This window comes from Thunnus albacares, chromosome 3, assembly GCF_914725855.1.
Source record: "Thunnus albacares chromosome 3, fThuAlb1.1, whole genome shotgun sequence".
Lineage (NCBI taxonomy): Eukaryota > Metazoa > Chordata > Actinopteri > Scombriformes > Scombridae > Thunnus > Thunnus albacares.
In genome coordinates, this window is record NC_058108.1 from 27550902 (window position 1) to 27569560 (window position 18659).

The 18659-nt window shown below is 41.2% G+C and overlaps 1 protein-coding gene, 1 long non-coding RNA gene and 3 other non-coding genes across 7 annotated transcripts in view; all 5 read left to right on the top strand.

The window, feature by feature from the left end:
* Positions 1-12598, top strand: part of LOC122979721 (caskin-1-like) — a 38952-nt gene extending 26354 nt beyond the window's left edge. For all 3 annotated transcript variants that reach the window (XM_044347412.1, XM_044347413.1, XM_044347415.1), the window contains 9 exons: positions 677-758; positions 2559-2626; positions 4213-4320; positions 4877-4978; positions 5108-5246; positions 6099-6895; positions 7000-7657; positions 8634-9225; positions 10600-12598. In XM_044347412.1, the coding sequence (XP_044203347.1) occupies positions 677-758; positions 2559-2626; positions 4213-4320; positions 4877-4978; positions 5108-5246; positions 6099-6895; positions 7000-7657; positions 8634-9225; positions 10600-10696 (2643 nt within the window). In that variant the 3' untranslated portion in view covers positions 10697-12598. The remainder of the gene's footprint in view (positions 1-676; positions 759-2558; positions 2627-4212; positions 4321-4876; positions 4979-5107; positions 5247-6098; positions 6896-6999; positions 7658-8633; positions 9226-10599) is intronic.
* A 1854-nt stretch (positions 12599-14452) lies between these two features.
* Positions 14453-16516, top strand: LOC122979722. Its single transcript, XR_006402909.1, has 6 exons — positions 14453-14630; positions 15033-15124; positions 15589-15673; positions 15871-15997; positions 16204-16259; positions 16444-16516. It is a non-coding gene; the product is annotated as an uncharacterized LOC122979722 (long non-coding RNA).
* On the top strand, positions 15712-15799 carry LOC122979869. Its single transcript, XR_006402947.1, has one exon. It is a non-coding gene; the product is annotated as a small nucleolar RNA SNORD60 (small nucleolar RNA).
* LOC122979871 lies at positions 16043-16130 on the top strand. The gene has a single exon (XR_006402949.1). It is a non-coding gene; the product is annotated as a small nucleolar RNA SNORD60 (small nucleolar RNA).
* On the top strand, positions 16294-16377 carry LOC122979872. The gene has a single exon (XR_006402950.1). It is a non-coding gene; the product is annotated as a small nucleolar RNA SNORD60 (small nucleolar RNA).
* Positions 16517-18659: the final 2143 nt, after the last annotated feature.

Genomic DNA, 18659 nt, shown 5'->3' on the forward strand with positions numbered 1-18659 from the left:
TTTTTATCTTTACAGTTTTATTGGAACCACTGAAAATATGACAAACACATACTTTTAAGGCCACATCTGGTCTCACATCCACTGTTGCACCATGAAGTTATACTTTTAAAAAAGTTTTAAGTTAGATTAGGAGAAAGATCAACCAACCATGTAATACTAAATGTATTAGATGGTTAATATCACCTCCACAACAACACAAACTTGCCCACTACAGTCCAGATAGAGAGGTTATAGATACAGGTGTTTGTCTTTGCATTTTATTGTATGTGCATATTTTTTCTCCCACAGTCTAGTTTGCTTTCATTTTATAGTCTTGTGATGTGCAGGTCTGCTCTCTTACACCTTCAGTGCATTCTAAATCTAATTTCATCACCGGATGTAACTTGTCTATTTTTAGTTACTACCTGGAACTTTAGCAACTAGTTAAATTTGATGGTGGTAATGTATTACGCTGGGGGGGGGGCATTGTCTGTTTTATGAAGTATTTATTCCAGGGTTTCAGCTGCACCGGTATTGGTAAATTGCAGGAAATGCATGAGGTGGAGAGTCACAGGTCTTTTATATGAGCACTTAGTCTGCCGAACTGAGTCACAGGCCCCTCTGGGATCTGAATGATTATGCTTGAGTAAACGTTTCATTTTCTGTGAGTGTGTATGAGCGTGTTTGTGTGTTTTAGCTCCTGGCCACCGTGCTGTCCCAGTCAGTAAAAGCCAAGGAGCACCTCTTGGAGCAGTCGCAGTCTGTTGAGCAGTCGACGAGTAAGCACACAAACTCACACAAATATTTTCAGCTTTAGTTGAAGTGATAATTTGTGTCATATTTCATTGAAGTTAAAAGTCAGTTTTGCTGCCACGTTCTACTAATTGATCAAACACAACCAAGATTTAAACAGACAGCACAGTGTAAAGTTTGTCTTCACTTCCTATTACAAATAATGCCAGTGATTCAAAAAAAGGCACTCTGTCAGAAGTAAAGTGATAAAATACTACAATTCAAGATGATCAAAGCAGTGTTCACACATACAAGAAGTAGATCAGGGCTTGTTTGGATTGCTGCCTTTGTGAATCATGTTTTTCTTCATTTCACTTTTAGTCAAACTGGCTCCTTAAAGACCAACTTTCTATTCATATCAGACACAAGAAGCATTTCTTTCTTCCACCCCTGAAGAACTGAAGTTGAACTTATGCCTTATTTATAAAGGCTGTCCAAAAATGTTGCTGTAAACATCCACGGACAGATCGCTCTTTCTTGGGATGAAAAAATTATGGTTCTCAGGAGATTTAAGATTCAGCTGCAACAATGATGGTTTGCATCTAGTAAGCGGAATAATCTTTGTGTAATTAACCTGGACAGTGATAGCCACCATAGCTAAGGAAACAGAAAAATCAAAACTCCTCAGTGTAACATACATACAAGTAAATAGACTGCATTTATATAGCACCTTTCTAGTCTCCAGAGCACTCAGAGTGCTTTACAGTACATGCCAACATTCACCAGTTCACACACACATTCATACACTGATGGCAGAGGCTGCCATGCAAGGTGCCAACCTGCTCATTAGAAGGATTTTCTAACGCTCATTCACACACACACACTCACACACCGATGGCACAGCCTTCAGGAGTAATTTGGGGTTCAGTATCTTGCCTAAGGACACTTTGACATGCAGAACGGAGGGGCCAGGAATCAAATCGCCAATCTCCCGATTAGTGGCTGTGGCTCTACCTCTGAGCCACAGCCGCCCCTTAAAGGAAGCATAAAAACATGTAAACTCTGCTCTAATAAATCAGCAGATGATGTTGAAATGGGCACTCTTTACGTTTTGGACTGGCAAGTTGTCCTATCATTTATTAGCCACAGCCTTTATTGAATAACTATATTATCAACTATATTGGAGCAAGGCCCAGATGTAGCTTGTAAGCTTCAATCCTTTCAAGTGAATTACAAGCTAAATGGTGCTAACAACTATAAGCAGCCACACTCTTGTTATCGGTTGAGTATTTTCCTGGCACTGAAAAATGTAATACATACTGTATACCATGTGTGTAAAAACATTTTTGATGAATTTATATAGATATAAAGTGTATCGTCTCTTTATATTCTGTCTAAGGTTTCATAGTTGTTGAACTCATCCCACTTTGATGATAAATTAGCATATTAAATTTGTCATATGTCCAGTGAATTAAGTGATATGTGGGAAGTGTTGTGCTGAAACATCACCGCAAAGTCTGCCAAGCATCAAAGCTGTTACCAAAATTATTATGAAGGGCTGTATAAGCAATAAAACTACAGGGCCTGAAAACTAAAACACTACCAAGAAGGGCTATTTATAAATAATAAGTTTGAAAAACATATCTACATCAAATAAAACTCTATGTCATATCACAGCACTGACTAGATTCTCTTAGGATCAAACTAAACTTTTTTTTAGATTAAAAATGCATTCATAAAAATTAAATCAAAAGGTCTGTAAAAAGAAATGAACTATGGTAACATATTTTAACTTTTTTCTCTCTTTTTTTTTCTCACTCTCCCCACTGCTCAACCTCCACCCCAAGGCTCCTCCACTTCCACCGTTCATGAACAGCGGTCATTTGAGCGCAAGGCAGAGGAGGATGATGGGAAAGTGAGTTTTTGGATGGCAGATTGGTTCATTCTGGGGGGCTCCTCTTTCTGTTGCTTCTTCTCAACAATCGCTGTGGTTTGGACATCTACGAGGGGTTGGGTGCACTGGGTAAAAGCGAGGTATCCGCTAGGGTGGTTGTGTCTCACCTGAAAAGATGACACTTTGAGGACGGCCACGCCACTGCAGTCTCTGTGACTGAGTGCGTCACCATGGAGACAGGCAGAGTGATAGACACATCGAGGAGTCAGTTGCTGTCTTGCCTTCTGTCCCTCCACCCTCCCCTTGCCCTCGCACCACACTGAGATGCCAGGCACCTGCATGTTACTGCTCTGTTCTAGAACCTGCCAGCACTGTGTGTTCTGTGAGGGTTAAACTGTCCGTGTGTGTTCTAGAAGCAGGCAAGCACCATGTTCTAGAATCAAGCATTTTCTGGTTGCCAGGAAACAGCAACGATCTGTTATAGAAGCATTGGCAGTAGTATTTTTAGTGTGTCGTCATTGGTTGATCTCATTCATCGGGATACAGGCGACTCTGAAGTCATTTACATCATTCAGCATGTACTGTGTATCAATGGTTGTTTAAAGGGTCAGTTCACCCAAATTGCAGAAACATTCATTTGCACTTATCCTTGGTGGTATCTGGTTCCAGGCCTCTGAATAACCACCCACTTTGTTCAGTATTTAAATATTTCTTGGTGTGCACACTGAAAGATATTTTCCACGACTGGAGAAACAATAAACCAATCAGAGCTTTGTAGGCGGGGTTATAAATTGGGACATCATCATCCTACATAGCTAGCAGTATCGTTCTTTGAATTAGTCCTGGTGTTGAAACATTGCAGGATCTACTGTTTTGTATGCTAAAGACAGGTTGTAGTGGTGTGTGTTTTGCGTTCTATTACATACAGCTTGCTAATAAGTTCCCATTCTTTGCTGTTAAAAGAGTTTTCTAGATTTTGTTGTAGGGCAAGTTAACATTATGGGGTTTCAGAGGAGGTTTCTGTGCTGTTTTCTAGAGCAGTCCTCTTTGCAGTACTGTCTTCTCTCCTCTGTTCTAGAACTGTTTTCTCTCCCATGTTCTAGAACTGTCTTCTCTCCTATTTTCTAGAACAGTTTTCTCACCTGAATTCTAGAACAGTTTTCTCTCCTGTGTTCTAGAACTGTCTTTTCTCCTATTTTCTAGAAGTTTTCTCTCCTGTGTTCTAGAACAACCTCTTCTCATAAATTCTAGAACTGTCTTCTCTCCTGTTTTCTAGAACAGTCTATTCTCCTATTTTCTAGAACTTTCTTCTCTCCTGTTCTAGAACTGTCTTTTCTCCTATTTTCTAGAACAGTCTTCTCTCCGTTGTTCTAGAACTGTTTTCTCTCCTACTTCCTAGAACAGTCTTCTCACCTAAATTCTAGAACTGTCTTCTCTCCTATGTTCTAGAAAAGTCTTCTCTGTGTTTCAGAGCAGGCTGCTATGCTGTGTTCTAGAACAGGTCTCAGTTCTGTGCTGTAGAAGAAGCCTGTGCACTCTTCTAGAAGCAGGCAGTAGTGTTCTGTGCTCTAGAAGCAGGCAGTAGTGTTTTGTGTTCTGTGTTCTAGAAGCAGGCAGTAGTGGCGTGGCTGGGTGAGTTTCAGCTGCAGTTCTACACCACCCACTTCCTCACCGCGGGATATGATCTAGACACCATTAGCCGCATGACCCCTGAGGTAAGGTCATGACCCCTGACCCCCTCACGCCCCGCCCCTTGTTTGTCAAGGCTCCGCCCAGCACAGCTCTCAAATCAGCTCCCCACTGACCTGGATGATGTCATCATGACCCTCCTGTCTCTGTCACCTGACCCCCCGGTGTGAGTCCTGAGCCTCAGCCAGTCACTTCTCATACTCTGTCTGCTTCATTTACATACCCGTGTTCACACATGGCTGTGTGCTCCAGTCTGTGCTCGCTGTAAACGCTACTCTGTTTGTCCTTGAGTGTGTTTCAAGTGCCATTGTGTGTATATGTATATGTATATATATATATGTGTGTGTGTGTGTGTGTGTGTGTGTACTGAAGCAGACGCAGTGGTATGACGTAAATCCCCTAAGGGCAGGGGACTCTCATCAGAGATTATCCAAAGCAGAATATTCCTGAAGGCACATCACATGCATCTTATGTAGAAATGTCAGACGTATGCATAAAATTGTTTACATTTAAAAGGAAAAAAAAACATCTACGGTGGTTGTGGTGAATTTCTGATGCGACTAAGTGTGCTTTGCTTTGAAGGACCTGACAGGGATTGGGGTCATGAAGCCTGGACATCGGAAGAAGTTAACATCAGAGATCAGCAAGCTGCCCTCCACAGACTGGCTGCCAGACCACAAGCCTGTAAGGCTCTCACGTGTACTATACAAACCAGAATAAAGGGGATGTATTGAATTTTGGTGGCTGCACACACACAAGCTTAAGTGAACAAGCCTTTTTTTTATTCATCTCTGTGTGTTTGTGTGTTTTTAGGCCAATCTGGCAGACTGGCTGTCTCACCTGGGTCTTAGTCAGTACTACCAGGTTCTGGTGCAGAATGGATATGAAAATATTGACTTCATTTCTGACATCAGCCTTGAGGATCTGCAAGAGATCGGCATTACTAAGCTTGGTAAGCTTAGCACAGCCACACCATTAATATTGGACATGAGATTTAATTGGTGCAGCAGTGGGATACAGTAACATAATTTATGATTTTAGCATTATGAAGTTTGTTGAGATACTTTACATCTAAGTGTGTTCCAACTTAAAGATATTTTGTGAAATGCAATCTTTGCTTCCTCAGTATGATATACTGTATTTCACGTTGGAACAGGATTTTGAGTCATGACAAAAGAAGGAAGTGTCAAAATTAATTTAATTAACAAGGTGTTTCACGCCTACTAGTGCAGGATGAGGTCACTATTAACCACTTATCATATAATTTCCCCCCTTTGTTTCATCTTAAGTAGCTTTAAGGTTTCCTATTATTGTCTTATTCTATACTGTCTGACACTATCATATATATATTTTGTATCACCATGTTCCAATGAAGTTGTGTTGTGATATTTACACTGAGTGAAATTTTTAAATCAGAGACTCCATGTTTTTTTTAAGGCTGCACTATCCATCAAATGGAAATATTCTAGATGTGTTCTGCGTCATTTCATACACATTTTCTCCCAAATTCAGCCTGACATATTTGGTATTTTTGAAAACTGTAGGATCTCCACACAAATTTAAAGTAAGGTTCTTTGGGTTTGAACAATGTTTTGCTACATGGCATGAATACGTATTGACTGGCTCAGCAGTAGGCCACTGCTTAATAAGGGCTTAGAGATTCACTTTGACAGTTTTCCAGGTAATTAAAGTGTCCTTTTCACTGTTAATCTCTTTGCTTTGCAGTCTAAATCTATGTTGTTATTCTCTTGCTACCTCACACTATTTTTCCCTTCTTCTCTCCCACATCCCCGCCTCTTCTCAGGCCATCAGAAGAAGCTGATGTTGGGAGTGAGAAGACTGAAAGAGCTACAGAGAGGAGAGAGTGGCTTGGAGCCTCCTCAGAGCCCCTCTACACCTCCGTCCAGCCCAGGCGGCAGCTCAGAGCCGCGGAGGGAGGCGAGGAAGCAGAGGGACGGCGCCCCCAGCCCCCTGGCCAAACCTCGCCCGGGTCTCACTCATTCACAGACCCCTCCCCACACACCGACGCAAACTCCACCACAAACCCCCCCACACGCTCGCACCCAGCAGGCCTCCCCCAGGGCTCGGCCACGTCCCTCCACTCAGATGGCGGCAGTGGATTCATCGGTGCCGCTGCTCTGCCTGCCCAGTGAGGAGGAAGAGCGACGGAGAACTCACAGTCTAATTGGCTCAGAAACAGACTCTAGATACGCCACTGTGTGCCGCAGCAGCTCCGCGCGTACTGCTGCGCCTAATGATGTCACTGTTAACCGCAGCCAATCATCTGTCACACTCCGTCCTCGCAGAAAAGGTCGGCCCCCAACGCCACCTAAACGGTCCTGTTCTTCCATTACCGGGGGTGACGGGGAGGGAGAAGGACAGGGGGAGGGGCTTCTAGGGCTGCCAACCTATCGAGAGCGCCGAGCCAGTGACTGCGGCAGCCTTGGATCAGCTCTAAGAGCTCAGGACTCAGCGGGCCTGGAGAGATCAGAGGGGGCTTCTGGGAGTGTGCGCAGCCTCGCCGCCATGCTGGAGACATCCATCGTGGGTGGAGCCAAAACCCTGCCGAGGAATCTGGGAAGCAGCACCAACTACCTGCAGGTGTTTGTGTGTGTGTGTGTGTTTAGTGTGGGTTGTGAGCATTGTATTTCAAATAGCATATTAGCAAAGAACGTGTAAGTCTGTAACAGTCCTGTGTTCTCCAGGTGAGTCCACCTTTACTTCGTCGCCAGGCTGGCTCAGGTGGACTTGGATCCGAGGAGGATGATATCTTAAGTCGACGCAGGACCATCAGCGGACCAGAGGGCCTTCCTGGTGATCAGACTGGCCTTTCACCTCGTCAACTAGCCCAGAAACGTCCAGAGCCCCGACCTCGCTCCATTGTCGTCGCCTCAGTAACAGACATCACAGACGGCACCGCAACCCTCCGGAGGAAGCCTCGTCCTCTGGCGACAGACTCTGAAGCGTCTGCGAACGTGGCTACCACTGTTGTTACGATGACAACTGGTTCTGACACCATACACAGGAGACCACGCACATCTGAGCATTCAGAAAGTGTCATTCAAAGCAATAACCAATCAGACTCTCCCAGCGGTCAAACAGATAGCAGCTGGAAAAATGGAGGTGAGCCGCAGCAGAACGGCGGCGTGGTCCTGAGGCGGAGGCCGGTGTCTGAGGTCTCTGATAGGACGGAGACCAGCAGGGAGAGCTGTGAGTGGATGGAGGCCAGGAAGTCTTTGAAGCCACCGGTCTCACCCAAACCATCCACAGTCACCCTGAGGAAGGCACAAGCTGACCCCCCAACCCCGACTCGCAGAGTCCCCATACCAGGTCCTGATAATACTGATACGGCACAGAGTCCAGGTGAAATATACATACACACCTTTGAAGAGATTGTTAAAACAGTGCAGGGGGCTGCATTGATGGGGCGTGTTGTTTAAGATACCGATGAGACAATGAAATATGATCCAGGACCTCCAGTTGGAAAACACCAAAACACTGATCGTTTGTAATATATCATGAGACAGATAAAGTTATAGTGGCAACTATTTTACCTTTGGTTGGAACGATGGTATAATTATATGTATTATACCTTTTATACTTGATTATATTTATTACAAAAATGCAGTTGTTGCCTCTGTATATTTAAATGACTTCACTCCTGAGAGTGTTCAGTACAGCAAACATTAAAAACTTTCATGAATTATTTATGCAGTATGTTAAATCAGTTGTTGATGGTATCAGCAACAGAGTGGCGTTTACTTTATGCATGATAATGTATTACAGATTATTAATTCAAAGTAAGTAGAGATTTAGCAAAACCTTTTCAAATAAATCAGTGTCGTTTGACCTTTTACCACCCACTACCTTTTGGGAATGATCTGCCTCAGGTATAAAACAAATTATTTTTGATCGATTGACCCTCGTGATGAATTTGGACATAATGTTTTTTAAGAATAATGACATTGTTTGGAATGTCAGACAGCTTTGGAGACATCATATGTTCAGGTTTTAGTTGTATGCTCTGCTATGCATTGTGACTGGAGTATATAGAGTATAATCTATTCATGTTTATATTAAATGTTCAGATTCATGTCACTTCTTATAATGCTAGAAGTTTGTGAATGTTCTCCATAGTGCTAGCATTGTACGAACAAACTGTGGGAGGTAAAAGATTTTTAACATCAGATCCTTAAAGATTAGCTTTATTAGTGATCTTCCGACTCTTTCATTCACTTTTGAATGTAGCATCAATCTCACTGTAGGTCTGGTAGGTGTGTATACGACTACATTGGCCAGTTAAATATAAACTGACATCTTTCTGTCTGACTCTCACCAGAGCCGAAGCGTGTCCCTCCTCCTGTATCTCCGAAACCCCGCGGACCTCCGACAGCACCCAAACCAGGCAAAGCAATAGTAGCTTCAGCTACCATGAGCCCTAGTCCAGTTGCTACCAGCCCAGCTGAAGCCAGCCCCACCCTGGCCCCCAAACCCTCCTCTCCGCCGTCTGCCACCCCTCTTCCAGCTCCCGACACCCCCTCTGCTCCCTCCCTCTCTCCGGGACTCCCTCTCACCTCCCCTTCTCCAGCCCAGAGTCCCTCCACCCCCTCGCCACACCCTGTTAAACCCCCTCGCTCCTCCATCGCCGGCCTATCCATTGACCTGCTGGGAGGACAGGAGGAAGAGGAAAGGAGGAGAGAGGAAGAAGAGAGGAGGAGAGAGAGGGAGCAAAAGAAGCACAAAGAGCAGGAGGAGGAGAGGAAGAGAGAAGAGGAAGAGAATCTAAGGAAGGAAGGAGCGAAGGAAGAGGTGGAGAGTCAAGTAGAGGAAGAAGAGGAGGCGCAGCATCGTTTGGAGGAGACCAGTGCCTCCTTGGCTGAAGCTCTGCAAGCTGTAGAACATAAAATGAAACAAGAGGATACACAAAATGAGTGAGTATTTTAAGATTTTAATCAGAAAATATCATTTATATCCAACAACAAATCATGAATAAGTTGTTGTATATGAATGATGATGGCACCCAGGATCAGGGCAAATATTACCTATACCTACCTATAACCCTACAAGGTGTTGTAAGATAAATCTCAGGGGTGATGAGATGATTAATGGGATGTAAAGAAGAAAAATTATACCCCATACTCAAATTTAGATTCTTTTTTCTGACTTTCTTATGTTTTTAATTTTTCTCATGAAATATTAGATATTTTCTTCTCTATAGGCCTTAAACAGTTATTCAGATGAAACAACCTGAGAGGTTTAGGGGGGTAATAATGACTCTTTGGTTAAACTGCTTATGACTAATAGACTTATTCCACCTATGACAAGCGTTCACAAGCAGATGCTGCTTCATTTCATGGGTTTACTAGTCAAAAAGGTTGCATGAAGTGCATGGGGTCATCCAGGGTTCATGAAAGTTAAAGCCATGTTTATTTTCTACTTAGACTATGACAGTGACATCCAAGGCTTGGATGGGTATGAAAATGTCTCAATCATAAATTGCAACCGGGGGTGGCTAAATCATCATTGCAAAATGTGAGCAACTATATAAGAAAATATTTGGTGGTTTGATAAAAAAAAGTACAAATCTATGAACATAAAAACACAAGAAGAGAGTGTTAACATCCATTCACCTTACTTAAAATCTGTTGCATGCACCACTAACATTGAGCTGAATCTAAAGATGATGCTTTGTAGAGACCTGATAGGTTCACTTTCACTGGTTCACTTTCAGATTCTCGGTCAATGTTGGATGAATTAAACAACTAGGGTGCAGTGTTTTGTTCCCATTTGCAAGTGTTCTGAATTGTGCTCTAATTAGCGCCTCCGGCATCTAAACCATAACAAGGCCGGTGAGTCTGATGGGTATTGTAGTATTAAAAGCCACTCTACATAATGAACAGGAAAAGCTTGATGTTGAGGAACATTTAGGATGTCATTAAAAGAAATAATTTATTGACTTCCTGAAGAATCTCATGGTGAAATTGTCTTATCATGGTATCGTTCTACAAATTACTGTTGTCAAAATCAGTGACTCTGAGAAAGTTGTTATCAAAAACATAATTAAGTTTTTGTTTTACACACAGTGATGGATTTGGTTTGATGTAATGCATGATAGTGGAACACAGTTCACGTCTTTGAACAACAGTTTGATTAGTTAATATGTGATTTTGCATATATTTATATATAGTGCTAAAATATATAAAATGTCCTTATTAATATTATACTCATTTTTTCCACTTAGCAACTCTATGATGTATCTTTCACATAATCAGCTAAATTCTTCTTTTCTGCTACCCAACTCCCAGCTCTCTTTCCAGCAAAAAGACAACCGTCTCCATCTTGGACGACATCGGCAGCATGTTTGATGACTTGGCGGACCAACTGGACGCGATGCTCGACTGATCTCCTGTCCAAGTCTCATTTCCAACAAGCCCTTTTCCCCTCTCCCTGATCATGTGTAGGTGTATCCAGAAAACTCTCCCAAGGCTCCATGCTGGCGCTCTAAGCGTGTGCGTTTGTGTTTGAGCGGGCGTGTCCTTCCTGCGCGAGCGCTTCTCATGTAGCCTTGTACAGTGTACTGAGGAGGGGGGTCCTCTCCGTCTGGTGCAGTAGCTCTAGTACGCCTCCCGATGCGAGGAGGCTGCTCCCACACAACCTGTGACCTCTGCAGCCCAGCGAGTCACCGCCCAGCCTCAGACGGCTGTGTGGACCGAGAAGCACAATCATTTTCCTCATTGTTTTATCTCTACAGACTCTGGCTAAGACAGAGACGCTTACTCAGTCAGGCAGGGAGACAGACAGATAAGCATATTGCTTGCAAAAAATAAGCACATACACTGACTGACTGACGGGCAGACAAACATACAGGCAGATAGATAGCTAGATAAGATGCATACAGATGAGATACCAGAGAGAATTTTTAAAAGCACATGGAAAGACAGGCCGCTTTCTGAGTCTGTCTCACTCCTGCGATGTCAAAAGGATGCATTTTTCCAGATGAATCGTAGCCTCTATTTCTCTTCTGTATGAGTGGAGGATTGTGGTTAGCCGGACTTCCTGCTCTGTGTGTTGTCTCTGTTCACGTTGTTGTTGTTTGCTGTTGTTGTGTTATCGTTGCCGTTGTTGTCGTTGCGAGTGCGTGTAGTCCCTGCTGATGCTCATGTCAATGTCCTCCCACTCGTACAGTAGTTATTCTAATGATCAGAACGACGATATAGATGTGTGTCCATGAGTTTTGAGACACAAACAAACATAAAGCACACACACACACACACACACACACACACACACACACACACACACACACACACATTACATTGGTTTTAATCTCGCTGGTGTTCTGCTTTGTTGGTGTTTAGCTCCATCTATGGAGGTTTGCTTGGAAATGAATCTCTACACATCACACACACACATCACAACACACACATACACATGCAAAGACACATATATATACAAGCACACTCATGCGGTGTATCCCTTTTGTCCTGCTGCAGTGAACAGTGTTTTTAAAAGATAATCCTATATTTCAATGCTTTATATAGTATATCCAGTATACATACATAGAGTTTATAATATATCTGGGTATTTGAGCTGTTAGAGCTCCCTCTAGTGTTGGTTAGTGAAACTGCCTCTAATCTGCCCACCTTCCATCCTGTCTCCCTTCTTTTTATCTCCCTCTGTGTCCGTTTTGTTAACTCTGCATCTCTCTGTGCCTTGGTAGTGTTCTTTCATATATTCACAATACTTTTTTGGTTTCTTTTTTTCTTGCTTTCCACTCAAAAAAATGTTTCTGTTTCCTTATGAACTCTCGCTCCTTGTGTGTCCGTGATGTCAAAAGTAGCTTTTTTTGGTTGTGAGTCCTATATGATCCCTAAAATCAGTCGCCCTGTCCGCAGTCCTTCTGTAACCATTGAGAAGCCTTGTACGAGCCCATATAAGCCGCCCCTGTAAGCTGTAATAAATTGGCTCCGCTCCTCCTCGGCTCCCTGGTTTTCAGTGGTCCCCCATGTAGACCAGATAGTGGGTCAACCACAAAGTGTTCATCCCGATGAAGAGTCCACTTTTATTTTTATGCTCTTTGAAAAACAAAGATATATTTGAGACAGATGGTTCTATGTGAATAATGATGATATTAATTATAAACATTGATCTGAGGTGAGCTGATTGAGCCTGTATATTTATGGTTGAGTTCTGGATGTGTTGTGACGGCTGTTGTGCCATGGTTGGGTTTAGGTTGTGTTTCTGCTGTGACGATGCATTCCTGTACAGCTGTGATCAGAATAAATGTATAAATTAAACCTTAAATGGCTCTCAAGTGTGCTTCTTTTAGGTCTCAAACACGGGGGTTCGTCAGAAACAATTTTCCTCTTCAGCAACTCCAGTTTTATATGAATTACACCACAACAAGAAAACAGAACGACTATACACTTTTCTCACTTTGAATCACATACCATCTAAAATATACATATGAATACCTGAACATTACACCCATATGTGATAGCTATTGCTCCTATTTAGCCACAAGAGCATTAACAAGGCACTGAGTGAGGCGTCGCTCACAGTTTGTCTTCTTATTCATACTAGAGGTGTTGAAGTCTGGGATCTGTGCAGGTCAGTCAATTTCCTCCACAAAAACTCAAGAAAATAATTTCTTCATGGATGTGGCTTTGTTTAGTGGCATTGACATGTTGAAACCAACAGGACAGACCTTCCCTGTAACTGTAGCCACTGAGGACACCAAAACCATGTCCATGAAGATTACAGACTTATTACTCGTGGTTTTTTTAGAGGCTAGCTCTCATATATTGAGAGTGTAGAGGCTTTGAAACAACATTTAGACTATAATGTACAAAGATAAAATTTACAGAAGATAGAAACATAACAGTTGTATGAATAAATACATTGTGAAATTTTGTGACTTTTTAAATATTCTAAAAATTGTACAGGGTTTGGTTGGTGGCCAGGCAGAAATATCCGAGTTGGATGAGATTCTCCTGGAGGATTTTGGATTCTCATAGTCTCATAGTTTCTAAAATCTTTGTTCCAGCCCTGCTCACTATCCTCTAAAATATCACTGTATGCTGTGGCAATGAGGTTTCCCTTAATTATAACTAGAGGGACTCGCCTTAAACGGGAGAAAATGGCCCCAAATCAAAAGTACATAAAAGTATGCGTCCATATAATTTTGGCCATATAGCGTACACTGGATGAAATGCAAATAATGATTATAGTCTGTGATTGAGAAATGACTTACTTTGGATAGATTTATAAAGCGCTCCATTATGATATTGCTTATCCAGCAGCAGACAACTGAAATACCCTGCCTGCAGTATCTTTGTCAGAGCTGTGTGATAACCAAAGCTGAGTGTACTTACGAATAACATATACAGGCCAATATGTATGAAGAATGTTATTTTACTCCCAAAAATTGCTAAAGGCATCAGACCCATCCTGATTTGGAGATGCAATCTGATTGTACTGTGCAGTTACCAACCATACACTTTGTTTACTCTGTAATGTTGGACTGAGAACATTTTTTTCACAAAGGGGTTTAGATTTGGAGCTTTTGAAGCAGGAGCTGCTACAACATAGAGAAAATGTTAAAGGGCTGTCTGTACTTATTAGCAGTGTAGCTCCACACAAATGTGAGGAAATTGGTGGAAAATAGTTCTGGGTTTCTAGCAAAGTTATTCATATTGAAGTAAACCTGCTTAATGAGACAGTTCAAACTCTTCATTTTTCTTTCATCAGACTCAATGAAATGCTGAAAAATTATACACTTTATAAGCAAAAAGAATATATATTACTGTAACGTTACTTGCTAAAAACAATTGAACATATCGACATTGTAAGGCAACGCAAATATTACTTTAGAAACTACAACTCCCATGATGCTTTGCCAGCGATTCTGAGCTGTTGTTCGATGCTAACGGGAAAAAACGTTGTTTTATATTTTTTACATTGCAAGTAGCTGAGAAGGAACTGTCCACCACAGTATAAGATGTCTATTTATCTTAGAAAAATGGAGAGCAGATCCCAGGACTAATTTCCGTTATTCAGAAAGGCTGATGAAAGAAACTAGCTAACACATCCATAAGCTAACCTCGCTAGCTAGTAGCATAGAAAGGGGCGGGACTTTGCGTTGGACGGAAGCCGTATAAAGTTACCGGTTCGGGAAGCATTTCGCTCTTTCCCTCTCAGTTGCAGCGTGAAGTGTAGGATGGATCCTCGATGTCCCATTGAAATAGATGTTCAGATTTGTACAATGCCAGCAAAATGGGGCCTAGTTTACCCTCCATCCAGAAGCATAAACCGGTCCAAAGACAGATCTAAAGAGGTGAGTTTGGTGTTTGCACGTGTAGGACTTTGCATGCTACCATGTTGGTTTCAGTAGCAACACGTGGGCAAGGAAGGTTATAATGTTCAGCCTGCAAAATGACCATGAGGCTAAATCAACATACATTTAAACCAGTTCCAACTCTTAACATGATTCCTTGGTAGGATTATGCATTAGTTTTTACTTTGTGTATCTCATAAACGGTGAGTTTTTAGTTCTCCAAATAGTTATGTTGCTTTTTTAAAAGGTGTGCCATCTGAATGGCAGGGCACTTAAGGAAGTTTGAGATCAACGTTACAGTGCATGGAAATGAAATCTTGAAATGGCTACATCACCAACACACGAGGCAAAGCTGGAATTTATTCATAAAGTTTGTGTTTTTTCTATCCCTTGTCTTTTCAGTAACTAATTGGAGGCATGTTGGAGTCAGTGCCTCGATGAAGAAACTGAAGATGACTTTCCTTGAACATGGGATTCACTGGAGAAGAGCAAATGTAAGTCAGAGTGCATTGTATACTAAGTGTGGATAATAAATGATATGATGGGCTGTAAGTAGTTTGGTCTACAATATGTCAGAAAATGGTGAAAAATGTCGCCCAAGGTGACATTTTCAAATGTCTTCTGTCCACAACAGGAAGATATCAGTTTAAAAGAAACCAATCTCAAAACAACTTATCAAAATAGTTGGCAACTAATTGATTAATTGCAGTTCTACTTCCATGGTATGCCTAAAAATTTAACACAGTAAGGAGCATATTGGTGACTCTTAGCTCCCCCCATACTGTCATCTATAAATTAGAAAATGCCAAAAATCCACATTATGTAATGTTTGCAAATATGTGTTTCACAACCAAATGATCCAACATCTCTTGAGAGCTGAACGACATCTCATAATTCTAACTCATGAGGCATATTTGGTCTATTTATCTTTTTCTAATCCTCCATATTTCTTTTACAGTTGTTACGGGTGAGACTGAAGGATGTTGCTGTTTTGTAGCAGACTGAAGACCTCAGAGCTGGCAGCATAAAGATCAACATGTCTGGTGAGTCCACTCCGTGTGTTGGCAGATAAATCAGTTTTAGCCGGTGATGACAAATCAAATAACTTTTCTGACACCTACTATGAGAGCTGTACTTCAGCTCCTGATTCTAACTTTTATCTGAGGCTTCATTATCAGTGTTTTTAAAGAAAGCGAGGTGTGTTGTTGTTGTCTCTAAATTGTCAATGTTTCTCATACAGGTGTGAAACGGGAGACTGGCGACCTCAGAGTTGGCTGGACGAAGATCTAATCCTCGAGGGACGTTGTCTCGGATGGTGCAGAGATCAGAGTTGTGACTGAACAGCACCTCGCCGGGTGTGAGATCTGGTGGGTCTACACAGTGTGTTTGCATTTGAGACACTTTACACTTTTAGCCAGTGATGACAAATCAAACAACTTTTCTGACACCTACTATGAGAGCTGAACTTCAGCTCCTGATTCTAACTTTTCTCTGAGGCTCCTTCAATAGATGCATGAATGATTCCAGTTTTTTTTCTAAATGTGAAGCATAACTGAGCTTTTTTTTCTTACAGTTTGAAAGTGACTCTTAATCCTACTGATGACTGACGGTGATCCATTTATTTCAATGGTAAGTCTGTATTCATGTTTTAACTCAATGACAAAGCCTGTGATGACAAATAAAAACATTTTTCTGACACCTCGTATGAGAGCTTTCAGCTCCTGATTCTAACTTTTATCTGAGGCTACTGTGGATTATTCTCCTTTTTTGCCTGTTTCACAGATTGTTCTAATCAGCATTTTGTTTCTTTCAGGAGACCCAAACGCATCGTGCAGATGTCGTCACTGTTTAGAAAACTGCTGCTCCCAGAACTTGGCAGAAGAAAAGTGAATGAGGCCACGTGATGAGAAGAAGATTCTCAGTTAATCTTTTTAATGGAGAGTCTGCTCTACTCCTCAGTACTCTGTTCCATCCTCTTCACTCATCTCATTATCTACTTTGTTATTGTGTGCTGTGCAGGCCGGCCGCCTCTTCTACCCACAGACGGAGCTAAACAACAGAGTTTGTGCAGCTGTTTAAGAGTAAAATTCAAGAACTTCAAAGGTTTCTAAACCAAAAGTTTCCAGACTGTCAAAACCTTTTTCATCACATCTAAATTGTTACTATAAAGGGAATTGTAAAAAATAAAAAATAAAATAAAAAGTTCACAGAATCAATGTATATCGTCACTTTTTTTTTTTACCAGCTGTTCATATTAACTTTATATGTTTTAATTATTTAATGCTTACTAATTACCTGAGTAAATGATCTACTTGCTCTTTTTGAGTCTTTAATGGTGTCACAGACCAGACGAACTTTAAATCATACATCATACATCAATACATGTTTGCATGTAGCAGCGAGTACAGAAATATCTGTTCAAACAGACATGAACAAAATAATCAGATTATCCTGGAATATTTACATTAGAAAAGTTTAATGCTCAGGGTAACTCATTCAGTTGTTTTACTTTTTCATGTTGGGTTAGGCTCTGTCTGGTGTGAGACAAATATGACAGATCGTTTCATTTCAGATATTAAAAGTTTTTGGTTTACATCAGAGGCTGTCAGCCTTTTTGGTGTCAAGGACCCCCACATTGAAACTGCAGACCTGTATTTAATCAGATGTTGCCTCAGAGATCCACATCTGATTAGATTTAGTTAGTCCACTACTGTCTATACTGTAGATTAACAGTGAAGACTATGAAACCTCTGAACAGAATAGTTCATATATATTCTATCACTGGATTAACTGCTAGTCTATGAAATAATAGTGGAATTAAAATAGTCCCCATCTTTCTAAGGACCCCTGGGGGTCCCTGGACCCCAGATTGAGAACCGCTGGTTTACATGTAGATGATAGTATATTCAAATTCAAGCATATTCTTAACCTTGAAAACATGACAGTTAAAATTAAACATTTTCCAAACTATCAGGACTCTGTATGAATGCTGCTAGTAACAGACTAGTAATCTATTACCTGCAGTGTTGGATCAGTTTCAGCAGCAGTTTACTGTCTGTCCGGCCCAGAACATCTGACGTGGAGGATAATCTGAGGGTGATGACATCACAACCCAGACACACAAACACAACCATAATAGTGGTGCTTTGATATTTGGGGAGCTAAATTACATCATCTCATGTTATTAATTATACACTGAATATTTACTGTTCTGGTGTTTATTTAACCGTCAATTTTAATAAAACATCAAAGCAGATAAAAATTGATCATTTTAAATGATTAAAAAATAACATTTTAGACCAAAATAACAACTTGAATACTGTCTGAACAATTTGGAAGTAAAAGGGTTTCACTCTTGTTTTGAGTTTTGACATGTTTTATCACAAATTGTACCTTTTTCTTTTAAACTGGGGTCTAAACTTATAGTCTGTCAGGTTGTACAGATTTAAACAACAGAATAAAATTTAAAGCTTCCTCCACTCAAAAATGTTCCTCCAGTTGGATGATGAAGGGAAAATTTATCTGTACTCATAAATCTTTGAGTTTGCCACGTGTATGCAAACATGATTTGACATTACAACAATTTGTTTGTCCTCTTTGCTTATTTAAAACCAGCCACCTGTTTCAACTTGTCTGCCAGCTTCCTACCAACGAGGTGCTAAAACTGGTTGGTGAGGTGTGAACTGCAGGCAGCCTCATCTATAATCCTGTTTTGATTGTTGTTTCCCTCCTAACCACAAATGTGGATACTTTTTTTTTTTAATCAAATCATAATTTCTATTTTCTGTCCCCCCCCTGGCAACTACACCAGTATCCTCTGGCTGGGAAACACTGGTCAGTACAGCTCAGTAATAAAACACATATAACAGGATCCTAAACATGTTTTATCCAGCTCAGATTTTTCTGGTTGGATAAAGAACAGAAAATGAGACCCAAAAATTATAATCACATAAACTTGAGGTCTCATTTCCCTAATTCTTAGCTCTTAACCTAACATTTTTAATTTGCTGCGGGTCTCTGAGGGTTCAG